Source organism: Equus przewalskii, chromosome 9 (assembly GCF_037783145.1).
Source record: "Equus przewalskii isolate Varuska chromosome 9, EquPr2, whole genome shotgun sequence".
Lineage (NCBI taxonomy): Eukaryota > Metazoa > Chordata > Mammalia > Perissodactyla > Equidae > Equus > Equus przewalskii.
The window spans coordinates 37,214,148-37,234,704 of record NC_091839.1 but is presented as its reverse complement, the minus strand read 5'-3'; the positions used below and the strand labels follow the sequence as shown (position 1 = coordinate 37,234,704).

General features: G+C 36.1%; 1 protein-coding gene across 4 annotated transcripts in view; it reads right to left on the bottom strand.

The window, feature by feature from the left end:
* The window catches only part of CYB5R4 (cytochrome b5 reductase 4), an 89,922-nt gene that overhangs the window by 18,628 nt on the left and 50,737 nt on the right, over window positions 1-20,557 (bottom strand). For 3 of the 4 annotated variants that reach the window (XM_070633545.1, XM_008513906.2, XM_008513907.2), the window contains exon 11: window positions 1,315-1,455. The exons of the other annotated variant lie outside the window; for it this stretch is intronic. In XM_070633545.1, the coding sequence (XP_070489646.1) occupies window positions 1,315-1,455 (141 nt within the window). The remainder of the gene's footprint in view (window positions 1-1,314; window positions 1,456-20,557) is intronic. 4 annotated transcript variants of the gene reach the window in all.

Genomic DNA, 20,557 nt, shown 5'->3' with positions numbered 1-20,557 from the left:
GATTTATGTCAATAAACTCACACAACCATCTATTTCATCAACATATAAACTTTGTAATGGACTACAACAAAAATGGCATCAAAAGTTTGCATAGAGATGTAAGAAGGTACTTACATAATAACTTTAATTATACACCAGATTTTTAACAATGGTTACTGATAGCCAATGGGATCATTTGGGTGTGAGAAAGGGAAGAATTTCACTTTTTACTTTATATATTTTGAATTGTTTTCATATATTATATATTACTTTGGTAATTGAAGGAAAAGAATGTTGATCCAATTACTTCTAAGAATATAATATTAATTAATTAAGTAAATATTAACAAATATATTAATAATAAATAAGTATTTAAATATATTCATATATTAATTATATACTATATAACATAATACTATTAAATATAAAACAAAACATTAATTAATAATTAATAAAAATTCATATTATAGTTCAGGTAGCCATATTCTAAAGAAAGAAGAGCCACCACACATTTGAAAGACCAAAATTTTATACATGGCTCCTTGACATACACAAAATTAATCTATCTCTAAATTATAGTATATTGACAATAACTGCACTGGGGAAGATATCAGCTATTGAATGATAACCTGGCATGAGTGATGATGAAGAGAAAAACTTTAATAGTGCCAACACAATATACTATATCCATCAAATCCTGGCTGGTAGTCTGTTACACTGATTGCTGGGAATACTATGACTGACGTGAGAATGTTACCTTTTGCAGCTTCAAAAGGCCAAGAAAATGCTGGACATAAATAAGGGTATTTAAAACAGGTAAAAGAGGTCCTTTTAGGATGAAAATGAGGAAAAAAGAATTCACAGAGTAAGGAATATCTTTATAGAGCTTCTTATATTGGTGGCACATATAAAGAAATCATTTACAATCATCCACCCATTTTGAATTTTATAAATTCAACTTCATAAATTAGACAATCATAATTGGGTCCTAAGAAATGCTAGTATGTGTTTCTAGTAGTTGTCCTTACGAAGGACTGTTTGTACACTCCTTCACATCTTTCCTATAAGGCTTTGTTAGTAATAAACTAAAATGCTTGTGGAACCATCTCTCCAACTTGTGGCAATTTCTCTGTTCCATACAATAATATGGCACGGCTATAGCTCCAACATGCAGGCACGCTGCATCCACAAACCTAGAATCTGGCTATCACTAAATCTAGCTGCCCAGAAACATTTATTAATAACCTCAATGGTTGCTTCCTAAAGAGATTAGTACTCACTGTAAACTGCTTATAAACAATCAAAATGTTTCCCTGAAGCCTCTATTTACCTTACCTGTAATAGTTAGCTTGAGGTAAACGTGTTGCCCAATTGGCACCTGCAGATGAGTGCTTGGTGGCAGCATGAAGCAGAAAAGCCTCGTATCATGAGTAACATCCTCCTTGGAAATTAACTGGCACTGTCTGTAGAACAAACCTAGGGAGTGATTCATTTTCTCTTATTGATGAATAAGTTAAATAAGAAGTAATACTGGACTCACTAAGTGAAAGCAGACTCAGCTTTTGCTCTAGTGAGCTCGAATTTCACTAAAATATCCATACATTTTCAAAATTCATCAGTATTTTGAAAATCTTAATTTTTTTCATTTTATTTACTGATATTATCTATGTTCTAAAACCTGTAAATACCTCTATAATTTGAAAAATGAACTTCATAAAATGAGTGTTATTTCCTCATGTCTGTTATTCTAGCATTTTGAAACCATTACATTCTAAGAAATTAAACCAATTTCTTTCTTCTTAAATTCACTGTTTTGATAATTCCCTCTTTGGAGCCTTATATTAACAGCTATATAATTAAATTATAGATGTGAAAAATATTTGATAACCAAAAAATCTACATTCTAAAGTCTTTTCTTACAGAATAGAGAAGTACTGAAACTCAAGTATTTAAAGTTTAACAATATTAGCACTATTAAATAATTTTTAAAATATTTATTTGATAAACACAGGAAAAGTCTACATTCATATGCCTACGTTTGTGTATATGTATTATAGAATACAACTGTCAAAAAATGATTAAAACGAACAATCAACTTTTATGTTTAAGGGTCCAAGTTTGATTATCTGGAAAACAATAAATTAAGTGAAAAACTAAAAATGCCACGTTTGTGGTACTATATACCAGCATACCAGCTGTGGTACTAACAGCATACCTGAGTAGACTGATGATACTAGTTTCATTATTTCTTTTCTTTTATAAAACAGCATTTACAGAGGTGTAAAGGAATCAACAATAATAAAGCATTTCTTATCCTAATTATTCTCTCTTTTTTTTTCTTTTGCCTAGAAATATTTAAGTAGGTACAGAAAGATTTATTCCAGATCTTAGCACCTGAAGGCCCAACATCCAATAATCAATGGTTAGTGGAAAACTGAAATTCACATATAATCCTAAGAAATCATTTTGGCCACAGTTTGATCCAATTTCTCTTCTTTCCAAGTCTCTTTTGGCTCCCAAAGACCCTGGTCACTAAATCTTTCCACCTGCTTCCATGGTAGCTCAGTACGCACATAAGTTTAGAGTGCATCATGGCACACCAAAACCAAGGGGCATCATTCAAATCACCTCATTCTAGAGCCAGGACATAGCTTGGACCAGATTACAGCTAAGGGTACCACCCTAAAGTTATCCTGGAAGACCTAATCCAGTACTAGACTGACAAAGATCAAAGGATATACACTCACCCACAAGGAGAAATGAAGATTCAAATGATCTCCTTATTCCTTCCTTTCTGGGACCCAGAGTAAGAATACAACCAGAGACTCACATACTATATGTCTAAACATTTAAAAGTTATAAAATAGATGAATGTCTGTTAAATAAAAGATGTTCTATGCTGTACCTTGAAATATACCTTCATAATGTCCTAGAAGGTTAGGTACAAATTTAGGATTTTTGAATTCCTTCAAGTTTCACATAGGAAAATGGCAGAGAAATGAGAGCTGCACCCCCAGTGACTGACTATGGCCTGCCCCCTACTCTTCTCATCCCAGCTCTGCCTGAAACTGAGCAGAGCCTTATGTGGATGTGGGCACACCAGCCCACATGTTCAAGATCATCCACTTGCTCTCCCCATCGACAGCCTTGGCCACTCTCTGTATACAAGTGAATTTGGGGCCATCTGGGCAGAGAATCCTGGAGTTTCAGATTCCTGCAGTGCACTATTGAAGGCAAGAGGGTGAACTCCAGGTGGACATTTGCTGGCCCTGTATGCTCCTCATCCTGTGGCAGGGGTGTGGCTGGAGGAGAATTGTTGTGGAGTTCTCCAAGTGTGAGTCTAGGGCAGGCGCCCATGTTACCCATAGTGCTTTCTTGCCATCAAAGGCAGTGTATGCCCTTCTGATAACTTTACTGCTGGATCAAAAGGTTCATCTTCAGATTTGACAGTTTCAACTCTAGCATTTGCCAGAAAGGATTTGCTAGAGTAATATGTATCTTTTCAATTATACTTAAAACAAGGAAACCCGTGTTACAGTGACTTATTGACTTTCCTTTTAGAGAGTTAACACAATATTTTTGCTATTTAACACCAGAGACATAATTTCAACATCTTACGTATAAAAGTTGCCATAATTCCAAAAAACATTCTGGAGAGTGACATCACCAACATGGCGGAGTGAGCTGTTCCCTTTATCTCTCTCACTTCGAGCTCAGTTAACTGGACATTCATTGACCAATGGAGGACACCACACAGTACAATAGGATGCCTGAGAGACCCACACAGTTTTACATCTGAAGGTGGATAAACGGGGCCCCCAGGAAGTGGTGGAGATAGGTGACCACTCCCTTACCCTTCCCTGGCAGTCCTGTGCACATCTGCAAACACTTTCCCAGCCAGTGGGAGTGCCCACCATGCTGCTGCAGTCTCAACAAGTGGCCCCAGCTCGGATCCCATGAAGAAGCTCTGTCCACCAAGCACAGCAGCTGGCACAACCATCAGAAGAGGCAGCGGCAGAACTGTGCACATGTGAATACTTTCCCAGCCAGCAGGGGTGCCCATAGGGCCCCTGAAAGCCCACAAGTGGGAACATGCCTCAGTACAACTGTAAAGAGGTGGCGGCAGCCCTGAGCCCAACTGTGAATGCTTTCCTGGCCAGCGGGAGTGCCCACTGTGCCACTGTGGTCCAACAAATGGCCATGGCTTGGAATCCATGAAGCCCTGCACACCAAGCATAGCAGACGGCATGACTGTAAGAAGAGGAAGTGGCAGATATGCAAATATGCAGAAATGCTCTCCCAGCTGGCAGAAGCACCCACCATACCTGCACAATTTCCAGCATATAGGGTGCATTCAGAGACACAGCTCCTGCTTCCCTCCAGCAGTAGCAGGTGGAATCTGCAACCTGATACTACTACACATGTGCCAGGAAATTGATTAGTTCATCAAATAACATGAGAAACTACAGCAACAATTCAGAGCAGAAGGAAAATGACAAGTCTTCAGAAACCAATCCTGAAGTCACAGAAATTTACAATCTAAATGAGAGATAATTCAAAACAGCTGTCATAAACAAACTCAATGAGCTAAAAGAAAACTCAGACAGTTCAATGAGCTCAGGAATGAAATTATTCTGAAGAAGGAATACTTCACCAAAGAGATTGAAAGTATTAAAAAAACACCAAGCAGGAATTCTGGATATGAAGAACACAATTAATGAAATAAAAAATAATCTAGAATCCTTATAAAACAGAGGTTACATTATGGGGGAAAGGATTAGTGATTCAGAGGATAGAAATGCTTCATGCAGAGAAGGAGGAGAGAAAATTATGGTTTTAAAAAAAATGAAGGAATTCTTCAAGAAATATCCAACTCAATTAGGAAAATAACATATGGATTATTGGTATTCCAGAAGGAGAAATGAGGGAGAAAGGAGCAGAGAGCTTGTTCAAAGAAATGATAGCTGAGAATATCCCAAACCTGGGAAAGGATCTGGACTTACAACTACATTAAGCCAACAGAGCTCCTAATTACGTCAATGCAGAAAGACCTTCTCCAAGGCATATAATATTAAAACTGTCAAAAGTCAATGACAAAGAAAAAATATTACAAGCAGCAAGGCAGAAGAAAATAACCTACAAAGGAACCTATATCAGGCTTTCAGTGGATTTCTCGGCAGAAAGCTTACAGGATAGGAGAGATTGGAATGATATATGCAAAATACTGAAAGACAAATGCTTTCAGCCAAGAATACTCTATCTAGCAAAACTACCCTTCACATATGATGGTGAACTAAAAGCTTTCCCAGATAAACAAAAGTTGAAGGAGTTAACTGCCAGTAGACCTCCCCTACAAGAAATGATCAAGGATGCCCTCATACCAGAAACAAAAAGGGAAAGGTCTACAAAGCTTTCAGCAAGGAGATAAACAGACAAAATCAGAAAACTGCAGTTCTGTTTCAGAACAGGGTAGCAAATAAGTAATTATAACTTAAAAGATAAATGGAAGGAGGGGCGAGCCTGGTGGCATAGTGGTTAACTTTGCACACCCTGCTTTGGCAGCCTAGGTTTTGCAGGTTTGGATCCTGGGCACAGATCTACACACGATTCATCAAAGCCATGCTGTGATAGTGTCCCACATACAAAATAGAGGAAGATTGGAATAGATGTTAGCTCAGTGACAATCTTCCTCAGGGAAAAAGAGGAAGGCTGCCAACAGATGTTAGCTCAGGGCCAATCTTCCTCATCCAAAAAAAATGATAAATGGAAGGAAAGCATTAAAAGTAACTATAAACACTTCATCTCAGTCACAAACTAACACCACAAAACAGAATAATTTGTGACAACAATAATTCAGAAGGGGAAGAGGACAGGGGTGGAACCTGCTTCAGCTAATGGAGCTAAGAGGCTATCAAAAAATAGACTATCTCAGCTATGAGAGCTTTTATACAAACCTCATGGTAACCAAAAACAAAAAAATCAGAGCAGAGACACAATTCATAAATAAATAGAAAACTGAGAAAACCATCACAAAACCAACAAACTGAAATGGCAGTCAGAAATACATTAAGGAAGAGAATAAATGGAAATACAGAGCACCCAGAAAACAAGAGAAAAGGTGGTAGTATTAAGCCTTCATATATCAATAAATACTCTAAACGTAAATGGGTTGAATTCTCCAATCAAAAGACAAAGAGTAGCTGGATGGATTAAAAAACAAGCAACAATACGCTGCCTTCAGGAAGCACATCTCAGCTCTACAGACAAACACAGGCTCAGAGTAAAGGGATGGATGACAATATTTCAAGAAAATGACAAACAAAAGAAAGCAGTTGTTTCAGTATTTATATCAGACAACGCAGAACTTCAAGATAAAAAAGACAATGAGAGACACAGAGGGGTATTATATAATGATAAAAGGGACTTTCCACCTAAAGGACATAACACTTAGAATTATATATGCACCTAACACAGGACCACCAAAGTACATAAAGCAACTATTAACAGACCTACAGGGAGAAATTAACAGCAACACAATAATATTACAGGACCTCAACACCCCACTTACATCAACAGATAGGTCGATCAGACAGAAAGTGAACAAGGAAATAGTGGATTTAAATGAAACACTTGATCAGATGGACTTAACAGATAGAGAGCACTCCATCCAAAAAAAGCAGAATACACATTCTTCTCAAGTGCACATGGAACATTCTCAAAGATACACTATATCTTGGGAAACAAGGCAAGTCTCAATAAATTTAAGAAGATTGAAATCAAGCATCTTTTCCAACCACAATGCTATGAAACTAGAAATTAGCTACAAGAAAAAAGCTGGGAAAGGCACAAATATGTGGAGTCTAAACAACATGCTAGTGAACAACCATTGGATCAATGAAGAAATCAAAAGAGAAATTTAAAAATACCTGGAGACAAATGAAAATGAAAACACAACATATCAGCTCTTATGGGATGCAGCAAAAGTAGTTATAAGAGGGAAATTCATAGCAATACAGGCCCATCTCAACAAACAAGAAAAATTTCAAATAAGTAACCTTAAACAACGCCTAAAAGGACTAGAAAAATAAGAACAAACAAAGCCCAAAGTCAGAAGGAGAGAAATAACAAAAATAAGAGCAGAAATATATGAAATAGAGACTAAAAAAAAATAGTAGAAAGGGTGAATGAAACTAAGAGCTGCTTCTTTGAGAAGATAAACAAAATTGAGAAACCTTTAACCAAACTAAGAAAAAGAGTGAGAAGGCTGAAATAAATAAAATTAGAAATCACAGAGGAGAAATTACAATGCACACCATGGAAATATAAAGGGTTATAAAAGAGGGGTTGGCCCGGTGGTGCAGCGGTTAAGTGTGCATGTTCCGCTTCTCAGTGGCCCGGGGTTCACTGGTTCGGATCCCAGGTGTGGACATGGCACCGCTTGGCACGCCATGCCGTGGTAGGCGTCCCACATATAAAGTAGAGAAAGATGGGCATGGATGTTAGCTCAGGGCCAGACTTCCTCAGCAAAAAAAAAAAGGAGGACAGGCAGCAGTTAGCTCAGGGCTAATCTTCCTCAAAAAAAAAAGGGGGGGTTACAAAAGAATACTATGAAAAACTATATGCCCACAACCTGAATAACCTAGAAGAAATGGATAAATTCTTATACTCATACAACCTCCTAAAACTGAATCAAGAAGAAATAAAGAATCTGAATAGATCAAACACAAGTAAAAAGATTGAACAGTAATTAAAAACTTTTCAGAAAACAAAAGTCCAGGACCAGATGGCTTCTCCAGAGAAGTCTACCAATCATACAAAGAAGAGTTAATACCTATCCTTCCTAAACTATTCCAAAAAATTGAAGAAGATAGAATGCTTTGTAACACATTCTATGAGGCCAATATTACCCTGATACCAAAAGGAGGCAAGGACAGCACAAAGAAGGAAAATAACAGGCCAATATCACTGATGAACAAAGATGCAAAAATACTCAACAAAATATTGGCAAACCGAACACCGTAATACATTAAAAGGATCATAACCTATGATCAAGTGTGATGTATACCCAGGACACAGGGATGGTTCAACATCTGCAAATCAATCAAGGTGATATGCCACATTAACAAAATGAGAAATAAAAATGACATTATTATCTCAATAGATGCAGAGAAAGCATTTGACAAGATCCAACATCCATTTACAATAAAAACTCTCAATAAAATGGGTATAAAAGTAAAGTGCCTCAATATAATACAGGCCATATATGACAAACCCACAGCCAACATCATACTTAATGGTGAAGAACTGAAAGCCACCCCTGGGAGAACAGGAACAAGACAAGGGTGCCCACTCTCACCACTCCTATTCAACATAGTACTGGAGGTTTTGGCCAGAGCAATTAAGCAAGAGAAAGAAGTAAAAGGAATCCAAATTGGAAAGGAAGAAATGAAACTCTCACTGTTTGCTGATGACATGATTCTATATATATAAAAGCCTAAACAATCCACCAGAAAACTATTAGAAATAATGAACAACCACAGCAAAGTTGCAGGGTAGAAAATCAACTTAGAAAAATCAGTTACTTTTCTATACACTAATAACGAACTAGCAGAAAGAGAAGTCAAGAATACAATCCCATTCAGAATCTCAACAAAAAGAATAAAATATCTAGGAATAAATTAATCAAGGAGGTGAAAACCATAAAACATTGTTGAAAGAAATCACAAAAGACAAAGATATTCCATGTTCAGGAATTTGAAGAATAAACATAATTAAAAATGAACATATTACCTAAAGCAATCTACAGATTCCATGCAATCCCAATAAGAATCCCAATGACATCCTTCATGGGAATAGAACAAAGAATCCTAAAAGTTATATGGGGCAACAAAAGACCTTGAATAGCCAAAGCAATCCTGAGAAAAAAGAACAGCCTTCAGGCATCACAATCCCTGACTTCAAAATATACTATAAAGCTACAGTAATCAAAACAGCATGGTACTGGCACAAAGACAGACACACAGATCAACAGAACAGAACTGAAAGCCCAGAAATAAAATCACACATCTATGGATAGTTAATCTTCGACAAAGGAGCCAAGAAGAATACAATGAAGAAAGGAAAGTCTCTTTAATAAATGATGTTGGGAAAACTGGACAGCCACACACACAAGAATGAAAATGGACCATTATCTTGCACCATACAGAAAAACCAACTCAAAATGGATTAAAGACTTGAATGTAAGACCTGAAACCATAAAATTCCTAGAAGAAAATATAGGCAGCACACTCTCTGACATTGGTCTTAGCAGCATCTTTTCAAAAACCATGTCTACTCAGGCAAGGGGAATAAAAGAAAAAATAAACAAATGGGACTACATCAGAATAAAAAGCTTCTGCAAGGCAAAGGAAACCATAAACAAACCAAAAAGATGACCCACCAACTGGGAGAAAATATTTGCAAATCATATATCTAACAAAGGGTTAATTTCCAAAATATATAAAGAACTCATACAAGTCAACAACCTAAAAACAAACCACCCAATCAAAGAATGGGCAGAGGATATGAACAGACATTTTTTCCAAAGAAGATATACAGATGGCCAATAAACACATGAAAAGATGTTCAGTATCACTAATTATTATGGATATGCAAATCAAAACTACAATGAGATATCCCCTTACACCTGTCAGATGGCTATAATTACCAAGATAAAAAACAACAGATGTTGGAGAGGATGTGGAGAAAATGGAACCCTCATACATTGTTGGTAGGAATGCAAATTGGTGTAGCCATTATGAAAAATAGCATGGAGATTTCCCAAAAAATCAAAAAGAGAAATACTATATGACCCAGCTATCCCACTACTGGGTATTTATCTAAAGAACCTGAAATCAACAATTCAAAGAGATTTATGCACCTCTGTGTTCACTGCAGCATAATTCACAATAGCCAGGTCCTGGAAGCAATACACGTGCTCTTCTATGGATGAATGGGTAAAGAAGATGTGGTACGTATATACAATGGAATACTACTCAGCCATAAAAAAGACAAAATCGTCCTATTTGCAACAACATGGATGGACCTTGAAGGCATGATGTTAAGTGAAATAAGCCAGACTGAGAAAGGCAAATACTGCATGATTTTACTCATGTTTGGAAGATAAACAAACACATGGATAAAGAGAATAGATTATTGGTTACCAGAGGGGAAGGGAGCTGGGGGACGGGTGAAAGGGGTAAAGAGGCACATATGTATGGTGACCGATTAAAACTGGATTACTGGTTGTGAGGACAATGCAGTCTATATAGAAACTGATAAATAATGTATACCTGAAATTAATCAATCTTATAAACCATTATGACAGTTTAATAATTTTCACTTATAAAATAATTGGAAAAAAAGTTAAGAATTTGAAAAAAAAAAGAAATACATTCTAACTAGAGGTCCTAAAAGTTTTAAGACAAATTTAAGAAAGGTTTCATCTTTCAATTGCACTGAGGACAGAGACAGCATAAACAGATGGAACTGAAAAAGAAGGAATAAAAAGGATAAAGTAGATGAGCTTGCTACTTCAGTCTGGATAATGCCATTATTTAAGTGTCAGGTTTTCAGCTTTGTAAGTACAGATAATTATACAAGAAAATGAGAAATTGAAAATAAACATAAGATGGTGAAACAAAAACATAAGACAGAAAAATTTCTGCCCAAAATACCTCACTTCTTTTAATAACATACATATAATGTTACTTGGGGTGATACTGAAACACTGAGGATAATGTGACAATTTGGGCATACCTTTTTCTTCTTGTTGAAAAGAAACTATATTTTTCCTTCTAAGTAACAGGATTTCACAAGCTTAAAATATAGACAAAGTCTTCAGTGGGAGATAGAACAGAAAACACTGGACTAGGAGTCCACACTGCCCTCCATCTGGCCTTCAACCCCTGGGTGAACTCAGTACGCTGGTACGCACCTATCCACTCTGATTTTCCCTACTGGAAACAGGCTACAGAAGTTAAACAGCTTGCCCAAGGTCACAGAGCGGCTGGAGAAGATGTGGAATGGGGCAAGAAGTTATCAGAGTTTCTTGCCCAAATTCACAGGCCTTGTTCAAAATGTATGAGAGCCACTCTTCCAGACTAGCAAGGGAGTCTTTAGTGTCTTCCTCTTTTTTTTAACCATGTCAGTTCAAGCACAAATAATTACAGATTTCCTCCAGCCTTTATAACTCCCTACTAACGATTTAATGTCCAAATTAAGGAACCAGCTTAGCAAGTCAAGATTCATCCCAGGTACATCTTCTTGAATATCCTCCTTCCCTATTGTTCTGCTCAATCGTACTTCTTCTTAGCACTCTTTACTACTTTCAGGTACCTAAATGCCATTTACTTACCTCCCAATTTGCAATCTACCTTTACTCATTTATTCCTCCACCATCTCCCTGAAGCAACGTAGAGCAACCAATTACTGGGACTACACACTTAAAGATGCAGTCGTTGGAAAGGAAACAGCCCTAAACATACTAACATCTACAATACTTAAAAATATATTAATATACATATCTAGATATGTCCTCACAGAAAACACCACAACCTACAGCCATCAATTCAACAGACATTCTATTTAGAATCTGTCACAGTTCCTATAGTAGGGGCCAGGCTGATTCAGCCTTGTTAGCTATCTGTTTCTGCCAAGACAGGGACCTTGATGGGCAATGGACTTGACGGCAGGGATGATGTTCAGAACACTTGAGTACAAATTATTTTTAAGCACTGTACAAATGTTTAACATTTTGACTACTGATGCTCAAATTCATAAAGTCCTTAGAATACGTTGCTACACCGACGAAACAACAAAGTTTGAGTTATTACATGCTCTTACAAGTATTACATAACTGCATTAATTTTGTGGTTTTTAAAAAAATTATTCAATCTTTTCACTAACTTTGATAAGACTTTCATTTAGTCTCTAGTAGTATAGTTTTATCATCCTCACCCAAACCACTCTTATATATATGAATAAAAATACATTCACAACACATCTTCAAACACTAGGATTGATAAAGATCTATGGGCACATATCTATTCATATATGGGGGTAAAACATGATGAAGCAGAATGCTCAAAGATGGCAAATTTCCACATATGATTTTTGTGGGGGTTTTTTTGGTGAGGAAGATTGGCCCTGAGCTAACATCTGTTGCCAACATTCCTCTTTTTGCTTGAGGAAGATTGTCGCTGAGCTACCATCTGTGCCAGTCTTCCTCTATTTTATGTGGGACGCTGCCACAGCATGGCTTGACGAGCGGTGCTAGGTCCACTCCAGGGATCCTAACCTGAAAAGCCCGGGCTGCCAAAGTGGAGCATGCGAACTTAACCACTACACCACCAGGCCAGGCCCCATACATGATTTTTAAATTAGTATTATGAAATTGACAGTAAAGCAGAGATTCCTTTTTGTTCTAGCTATTATTGTCAAAATATTCTTAAAGTGTATTAAGATGTTTTGCTACCTCAACTAGACTGCTGTAAACTGAATCTTTCAAGGTGAGGGTTTTGTAGAGCTAAACATTAGTGTTAAACTAGGAGAAAGGCATCTCTTTCTCCAAGACTAGATTAAATGGGGCCTTAGAAACACACCATTTAGCAAGATTGTCACTAAATTTGAGCATTTTTAAACCTATCATCTTTCTGCTCATGTTCCATAACGAATGATTCAGCCCACATTACACACTGAAGTGCCTGAATCACCTGAATTCCAAGTTTTTAAACTCCTTCTGTTTTGTCTTTTAATATAGTAAATAATTTCTTACTCACTTAAAGTCTGCCCCATCTATTCTGTGGTTTTTCAGATTTCATTTTTGGCCCATTCTGATAGAAGTTAAAATACGACAGCAAGATGCCAAAGGACTGTATAGATACGGTGTGAGCAAGAACTCTGCTAGGCAGAGGAGATAACTTAAGAGAACAAAGCACAGTGAAGTTTTATTTGCTATCCACAATATTTCTTCATTTCTAGCCATTCTGAATGCTTGTTTTAGGCAGCAAGGAAACAGGGATGAACAGGCAAGTGTTGGGGAGAGCCGAGGGTGGCTCTTTCTACACTGCCAGAAAGATCTGCTCACTGTGACAGCAAGCAGCTCACCTGCAGAGTCATGGGCCCTACAGAAAGTCTCAGTTAAATGACTGCTTACGGTGGAGTGACAGGCACATTTACAAGTACAGACAGTACTTCACAGTGTGTGTGTGCGTGTGGGTGTGGGTGTGGGTGTGTGCGTGTGATTTCAGCAGTTAGGAAGTTCTGATGAAAGTATAAGTCAAACCATGCAAAACTGCCAGTTTTCTAAGTTAAAAATAGTTAAATATCAGCAATTTCATATAGCTCGACTTAAATTAAGAGAGTTACAGATTCAATATATATATCTAACCTAAAGGTTTATAAATGGCTGCCAACATCAAAATTGCGACAGGTTTTAAAAATCTTGTTTACAATTTTGTATCCCAAGATTCATTTACTGAGTTGTTTATTGCCAAATCTTTAAAATTACCTTTGGTGATCAAAGTTCTCATATTACAGGCAATCACAACTAAAATAAAATTTTAGCTTGGGTACAGAAATAGTAACGCAATTATCTATTAGTTTCTGATCCTTAATAGACAAATGAGTTCCTCAACCATCACGCACAGACACACACACAACACCTCACTCATAATCATCATCTTTGGGGAGAAAAAAATGATTGGAAGCATCCAATTTATAAATGGTAGTCTAATTCCACTAATACAATTTAAAATATCACCTATTATATTTGTATTAAAGGTAAAAATGAAGTAGTTTCTCTTCTCTGATTATGTTCTCTGTTGTATTTTAATTTTTTGTATTTGACATGAGACGGTATCATATTAAAAGTCTTCAACTTACATATTTATTTTCAAACTAAAACTGTTTTAGCTAAGAAACTTCAATAAGAGGAAGCCAGGATGCTAATATCACAAAAGTCAATAATTTTAGTAATATATATTGAAAACCTAGGAACCACATGATGGGTTGTAAACATTTGAAGTTACTGACAGCAAGTTAATAATAATACTTTGACGATGTAAGTATTCAGCTTTACTAGTGAATAAAATCTACGGTTTTTGTCATGATTTAAGGAGGGGAAAGGACAAAGAAGAAATTATCTTTGCTAATTCAGTCAAATAAATAAAAATATCCTCTAACCTCTGAAATACATGCGTGGCTTCAATTTCAGACAAGAAAGCTAAAGCTAACCACGGTGTTTCATGACTCAAGTGAAATTTATGGCAGGGATAAAAGAGTTCATGGAAAGCCTCCGGAAATTACAGGGAAGAATACCTAGACGATGCTCATTCTAACCATTTCCAAATGAAGGTCAGCCTTGCTTCTGGGGATCATTTATTAGGTTTTAGCTGGTCTGCCTAAGCTTTCTCAATCACTAGACAGATAATTTCAGGGGAAGAGATTTTATTTTAGTAACATTTCTTTTCATTTTCATTGTCTTTTACCTATTCTCTTCTGATCCGCCAGATCACGCTGCTATTCCTTTATGCTCTCTCTCTGTCTAATACCAGGAAATTCAGACCTCATGCTCCGGTACCATTAATCTATCTGACCGTTCCCACACATGGCTTATGTTTTTCTTTCTCTGCAACCTGCAAAATGCCCGGCACCATAAGTACTCAGCAAGAATCTGAAGCTCTCCGTGGAAAGCCCTGCGGTTTTTTGCTGTCGGTTCTTTTTTTAAAGTCACTTTCAAAACACTGCTTGAAATTCATCTCCTTCAGGGAGTCATTCAAGATCAAACTCATCCACATCTGTTCACTTTGGGTTGCCTCAGGATATATTCAGTTTGTACTACATAACTTGCCCTTGTTGGCCTGTTTTTTTAATAAAAGTATGCTTTAATCTCATGTCAGTGTATGTTCTTTCTTCCACCAGGGAAAAATAATTTCGGATGCGTTTTTGTTGTTTTATCTCACAGTACCGAAAACAGCCTTCTACACAAAGTATGTACTCAAAGTAAGGCTAACTGATACTTTTCTGAAAATTAAAATATTATCCTCAAATATATCTTTATAATTTCAAATATTTATAGTAATTTTAAATATTTAAAGATGCTAAAGTGAATAAACGCAGTTAGTTCCTTCTAACCCCCTAAAATAACAGCAAAGATGTTTTTGGTGTGTATTTGCTTGTTTTTTAAGGCATAAGCCTGCAAGGACAGGAAGAAGGCAAATAAGAAAAAGCAAGAAAACTTTGGGAACTGACAAGGCCAAGTAATGACTGGTGACTGCCTCAGCAGACTCAGTAAAGCGGAATCCCACGCTAGAGGGACGGAAAGCCAAGACGCGACTCACTCACGACAAAACACCCCTTTAAGGCTCTGCAATCAGAGTGAAGGTGCAGCTAAAACTCCTTTCTGGATGAAAGTTCATTTGAGAAGCCTAGTTTCCCCAGCCCTTCACCCCTTCGGAAGTCCTCCTCTACTTAGCACTTAGTACTTAGTATTTAGAAGGCCCCATGACTGACCTTCTCCTATTCTGGCCAAATATTCTAAGTTTACTCTTTAGAGGGAAAACAAAGGGTCTCTAGATTGGGTATATGTTATAGGCTGAAGTGTATCCCCGTCTATTTTTACATTGAAGTCGTAACCCCCAGTACCTCAGAATGTGAGATAGGGTCTTTAAAAGGTAATTAAGTTGAAATGAGATCATCAGTGTGGTCCCTAATCCACTATGACTGATGTCCTTGTAAGAAGACGCAATAGAGACACAGACACACACAAAGGGAAGACCATGTGAGGACGGCCATCTACAAGCCAAGGTGAGAGGCCTCAGAAGAAATCAACCTTGCCAACACCATGATCTCAGAATTCTAGCTTCCAGAGCTGTGAGAAAATAAATTTCTGCTGTGAGACCACCTAGCCTGTGGCATTTTTTATGGCAGCCCTAGCAAACTAGTATAGTATACTAGGAAAAAAGCAAAGGATATTAATTTTACAGACACCCATCCTTCTTTCCCTACATGATTTCTAAAATGTTGAGTGTAAGGTAGGAGATTGTTTACTCTGGAGATCTAACAAAATACTGGCATTAAACTTTTCCCAAGGAAATGATCCAGCCATATAGTGAATATTACTGTCAACAAGTAACACCCACATGCATAGAGTTTCCAATCAGCTTTTTGAGTTCCACCCTGAAATATGAGCAGACAGTCAAGGATCAGCATACATACAAAGGAAGCATCTAATATGAAAGGCAGACCAAAACAAAAAAACAAACTTTGGGGACACAGAGGTTACACAGGGAGAAGACAACTCTAAAACGTTATCAGTAATACTTAAAAAGAGAAGAGAAGCTAGGGAGAATGAGATGCTAAAACAAAGAAACAGAAGTCAAAATAGTTCTTAGAGGTTAAAAATATGATAGCAGAAATCAGTAACTCAACAGAAGAGCAGGAAGACACAGCTGAAGAAATCTCCCCCAAAAATAGAACAAAAGGATAAAACTGAAAATAAGAGAAAAGATAAGCTAACTAGAGGACCTGTTAAGGAGGTTTAAAATAAGAATACTTCTAGAAAGCAAAACCAGACCATAAAGGGAAGGAAAATCAATATTTCCCACACTTGAAGGTGCTAAGTTTCCATAATGAAAAGACAGCACACGAGAAGGACAACCAGCACAAAGGATGAAAATAGACCCATACTAAGGCATACCAAATTGTGAAATTTAAAAACACTTGGAACAAGGAGCAAATCCTACCAAAATCCAGAGAGAAAATATAGAATGTGTTCACTAGGTGAAAATTTATCAATAGAACACTTATAATATGCACTCTTTTCTGTAAATATGCTATACTTAGATAAAAGGCTTAAAAAAATAAAGGAAGAAAGGAAATGAAAGAAGAAATAAAACAAAGAAAGGAAATGAATTACATCCTTTGGGAGTAAACTGAGAAACTGGTTCAGGGAAGCAGAAAAACAATAAACATGTCTTCTTTAATATAAAAGTCTGAGATGGGCATACAAGGCATAAACTTAAACTCGTTTTTTGAACCTTTTATAAAAAGGAACCTATAGGAGTGAATGGTCGGACAACAGTCTAAGCACAAGTGGGCTTCCTCATTCAGGTATCATTACCTAATGAGTTTGTTCTGCTTAAACATTAGACAGTAGAGTCAGAAATTTAATCTCTATTAATAAAACAGTTTTCCAGACAAGCAAAAGCTAAAGGAGTTCATCACCAGTAAACCTGCCTTACGAGAAATGTTAAAGGGACTTTTTTAAGCTGAAAAGAAAGTATGCTAATTAGTAACAAGAAAACATATGAAAGCACAAATTTCATTGGTAAAGGTAAACATATAGTAAAGGTAGTGGATTAATCACTTATAAAGCTAGTAGGAAGGTTAAAGGCAAAAGTGGTAAAAATAACTATAACCTCAATAATTAGTTAAGGCATACACAAGATAAAAAGATGTAAAATGTGAAAAAAAACCCATAAAAAGGAGAGGTAAAAATGTAGAATGTTAGAATGAGACCAAACTTAAGTTGCCATCACCTTAAATTGCTACAATTTAAGTTACAAATATAGGCTGTTATATATAACCTCATGGTAACCACAAAGCAAAAATCTATAGTAGATACACAAAAGATAATGAGAAAAGGATCTAAGCATATCACTAAAGAAAATCATCAAACTACAAAGGAAGACAGCAAAAGAAAAAGAAAGGAACTAGAGGAACTACAAAACAGCCAGAAAAACATAACAAAATAAGTACATATCTATCAATAATCACTTTAAATGTAAATGGACTAATCTAAAGACATAGGACAAGTGAATGGATAAAAAACCAAGAACCATCTACATGCTACCCAAGAGACTCACTTCAGATGTAAGGACACACGCAGACTGAAAGTGAAGGGATAGAAAAAGATTTTTCTATGCAAATGGAAACCAAAAGAAAGCTGGGGTAGCTATACTTATATCACACAAAATAGACTTTAAAACAAAGACTGTAATCAGAGACAAAGAAGGGCATTACATAATGACAAAGAGGTGAACCCAACAAGAGCATTTAACATTTCTGAATATTTATGCACTCAACAGGGGAGCACCTAAATATATAAAGCAAATACTAACAGACCTAAAGGGAGAAATTGATAGTAATACGATAATAGTAGGGGACTTTTAATATATCACTTACATCAATGAATAGATCATCCAGACAGAGAATCAATAAAGAAACATTGGCCTTAGACAACATATTAGAGCAGAAGGACTTAACAGACATACCTATATAGAACATTCTACCCAAAAGCAGCAGAATACACATGTTTCTCAAGTGCACATGAAACATTCTTGAGTATAGATCACATGTTAGGCCACAAAACAAGTCTTAATACATTTTAAAAGACTGAATCATATCAAGCATCTTTTCTGACCACAAGGTGTGAAAAGAAATCAATTACAAGAAGAAAAGTGGAAAATTCACAAATACATAGAGATTAAACAACATGCTACTGACAACCAATGGATCAATGAAGAAATCAAAAAATACCTTGAGACAAATGAAAATGGAAATACAATATATTAAAATTTATGGGATGCAGCAAAAGCCATTCTAAGAGGGAAGTTCACAGTGCTAAATGCCTACCTCAAAAAAAAATTTTAAATAAACAACCTAAGTTTACACCGCAAGGAACTAGAAAAAGAAGAACAAATGAAGCCCAAAGTTTGTAGAAGGAAGGAAATAATAAAGATAGGGGAAATAAATTAAATAAAGACTAAAAAGACAATAAAAGAGATCATTGAAAAGATCAATGAAACTAAGAGCTGGTTCTTTGAAAAGATAAATAAAACTGACAAATCTTTACTAGACTTACCAGAAAAAAAGAGAGGGCTCAAATAAAATCAGCAATGAAAGAGGAGATGTTATAACTGATACCACAGAAATACAAAGCATCATAAAAGAATACTATGAAAACCTATATACCAATAAACTGGATAATGTAGAAGAAATGGATAAATTCCTAGAAACATACAACCTTCTAATACTGAATCATGGAGAAATAGAAAATCTGAATAGACAAGTTACTAGTAAGGAGATTGAATCAGTAATCAAAAACCTCCTAAAAAACAAAAGTCCAAAAAATAGAAGAGGAGGGAATGCTTCCAAACTCATTTTACAAGGATAACATTACCACGATACCAAAACCAGACAAGGACACCACAAGAAAAGAAAATTACAGGCTAATATCCCTTACAAACATAGATGCAAAAATCCTCAACAAAATATTAGCAAACTGAATTCAACAGTGCATTAAAAGGATCATACACAATGATCACGTGCGATTTATTCTGGGGATACAAGAATGATTCAAAGTCTGCAAATCAATCAATGTGATACACCACATTAACAAAATAAAGGATAAAAATCATACGATCATCTCGATAGATGCAAAAAAAGCATGTGACAAAATTCAACCTCATTTATGATAAAAACTCTCAACAAACTCAGTACAGAGGGAACATATCTCAATATAATAAAGGCCATCTGTGACAAGCCCATAATTAACATCATACTCAACAGTGAAAAGCTGAAAGCTTTTCCTCTAAGATGAGGAACAACACAAGAATGTCCACCCTCACCACTTTTAGTCAGCAAAGTATTGGAAATCCTAGGCAGAGCAATTAGAGCAAGAAAAAGAAATAAAAGGCATCCAAATTGGAAAGGAAGAAGTGAAACTGTCACTATTTGCAGACAATACGATATTACATAAGAAAACTCTATAAAGATGCTACCAAAAAACTGTTAGAACTAATAAATGAATTCAATAAAGCTGCATGATACAAAATCAACATACAAAAATTCTGTTGGATTTCTATACACCAATAACAAACTATCAGAAAGAGAAATTAAGAAAAAATTGCATTTACAATTGCATCGAAAAGAATAAAATACCTAGGAGTAAATTTAACCAATGAGATGAAAGACCTGTATGCCGAAAACTAGAAGACACTGATGAAAGAAATTGAAAAAGACACAAAAAAATAGAAAGATGTTCCATGCTCATGGATTGGAAGAATTAATATTGTTAAAATGTCTATACTATCCAAAGCAATCTACAGATTCAATGCAATCCCTATCAAAATTCCAGTGATATTTTTCACAGAAATAGAACAAAAACCCTAAAATTTCTATTGAAACATGAAAGACCCCAAATAGCCAAAGGAATCTTGAAAAAGAAGAACAAAGCTGGAGGCATCATGCTCCCTGATTTCAAACTATATTACAAAGCTATAGTAATCAAAATAGCATGCTATCAGCACAAAAACAGACACATAGACCAATAGAACAGAATAGAGAGCTCAGAAATAAACCCAGGTATATATGGTGAATTAATTTATTACAAAGAAGGCAAGAATATACAATCAGGAAAAGACAGTCCATTCAATAAATGGTGCTGGGAAAATTGAACAGCCATACACAAAAGAATCAAACTAGACTGCTATCTAACACCATACACAAATATTAACTCAAAATGGATTAAAGCCTT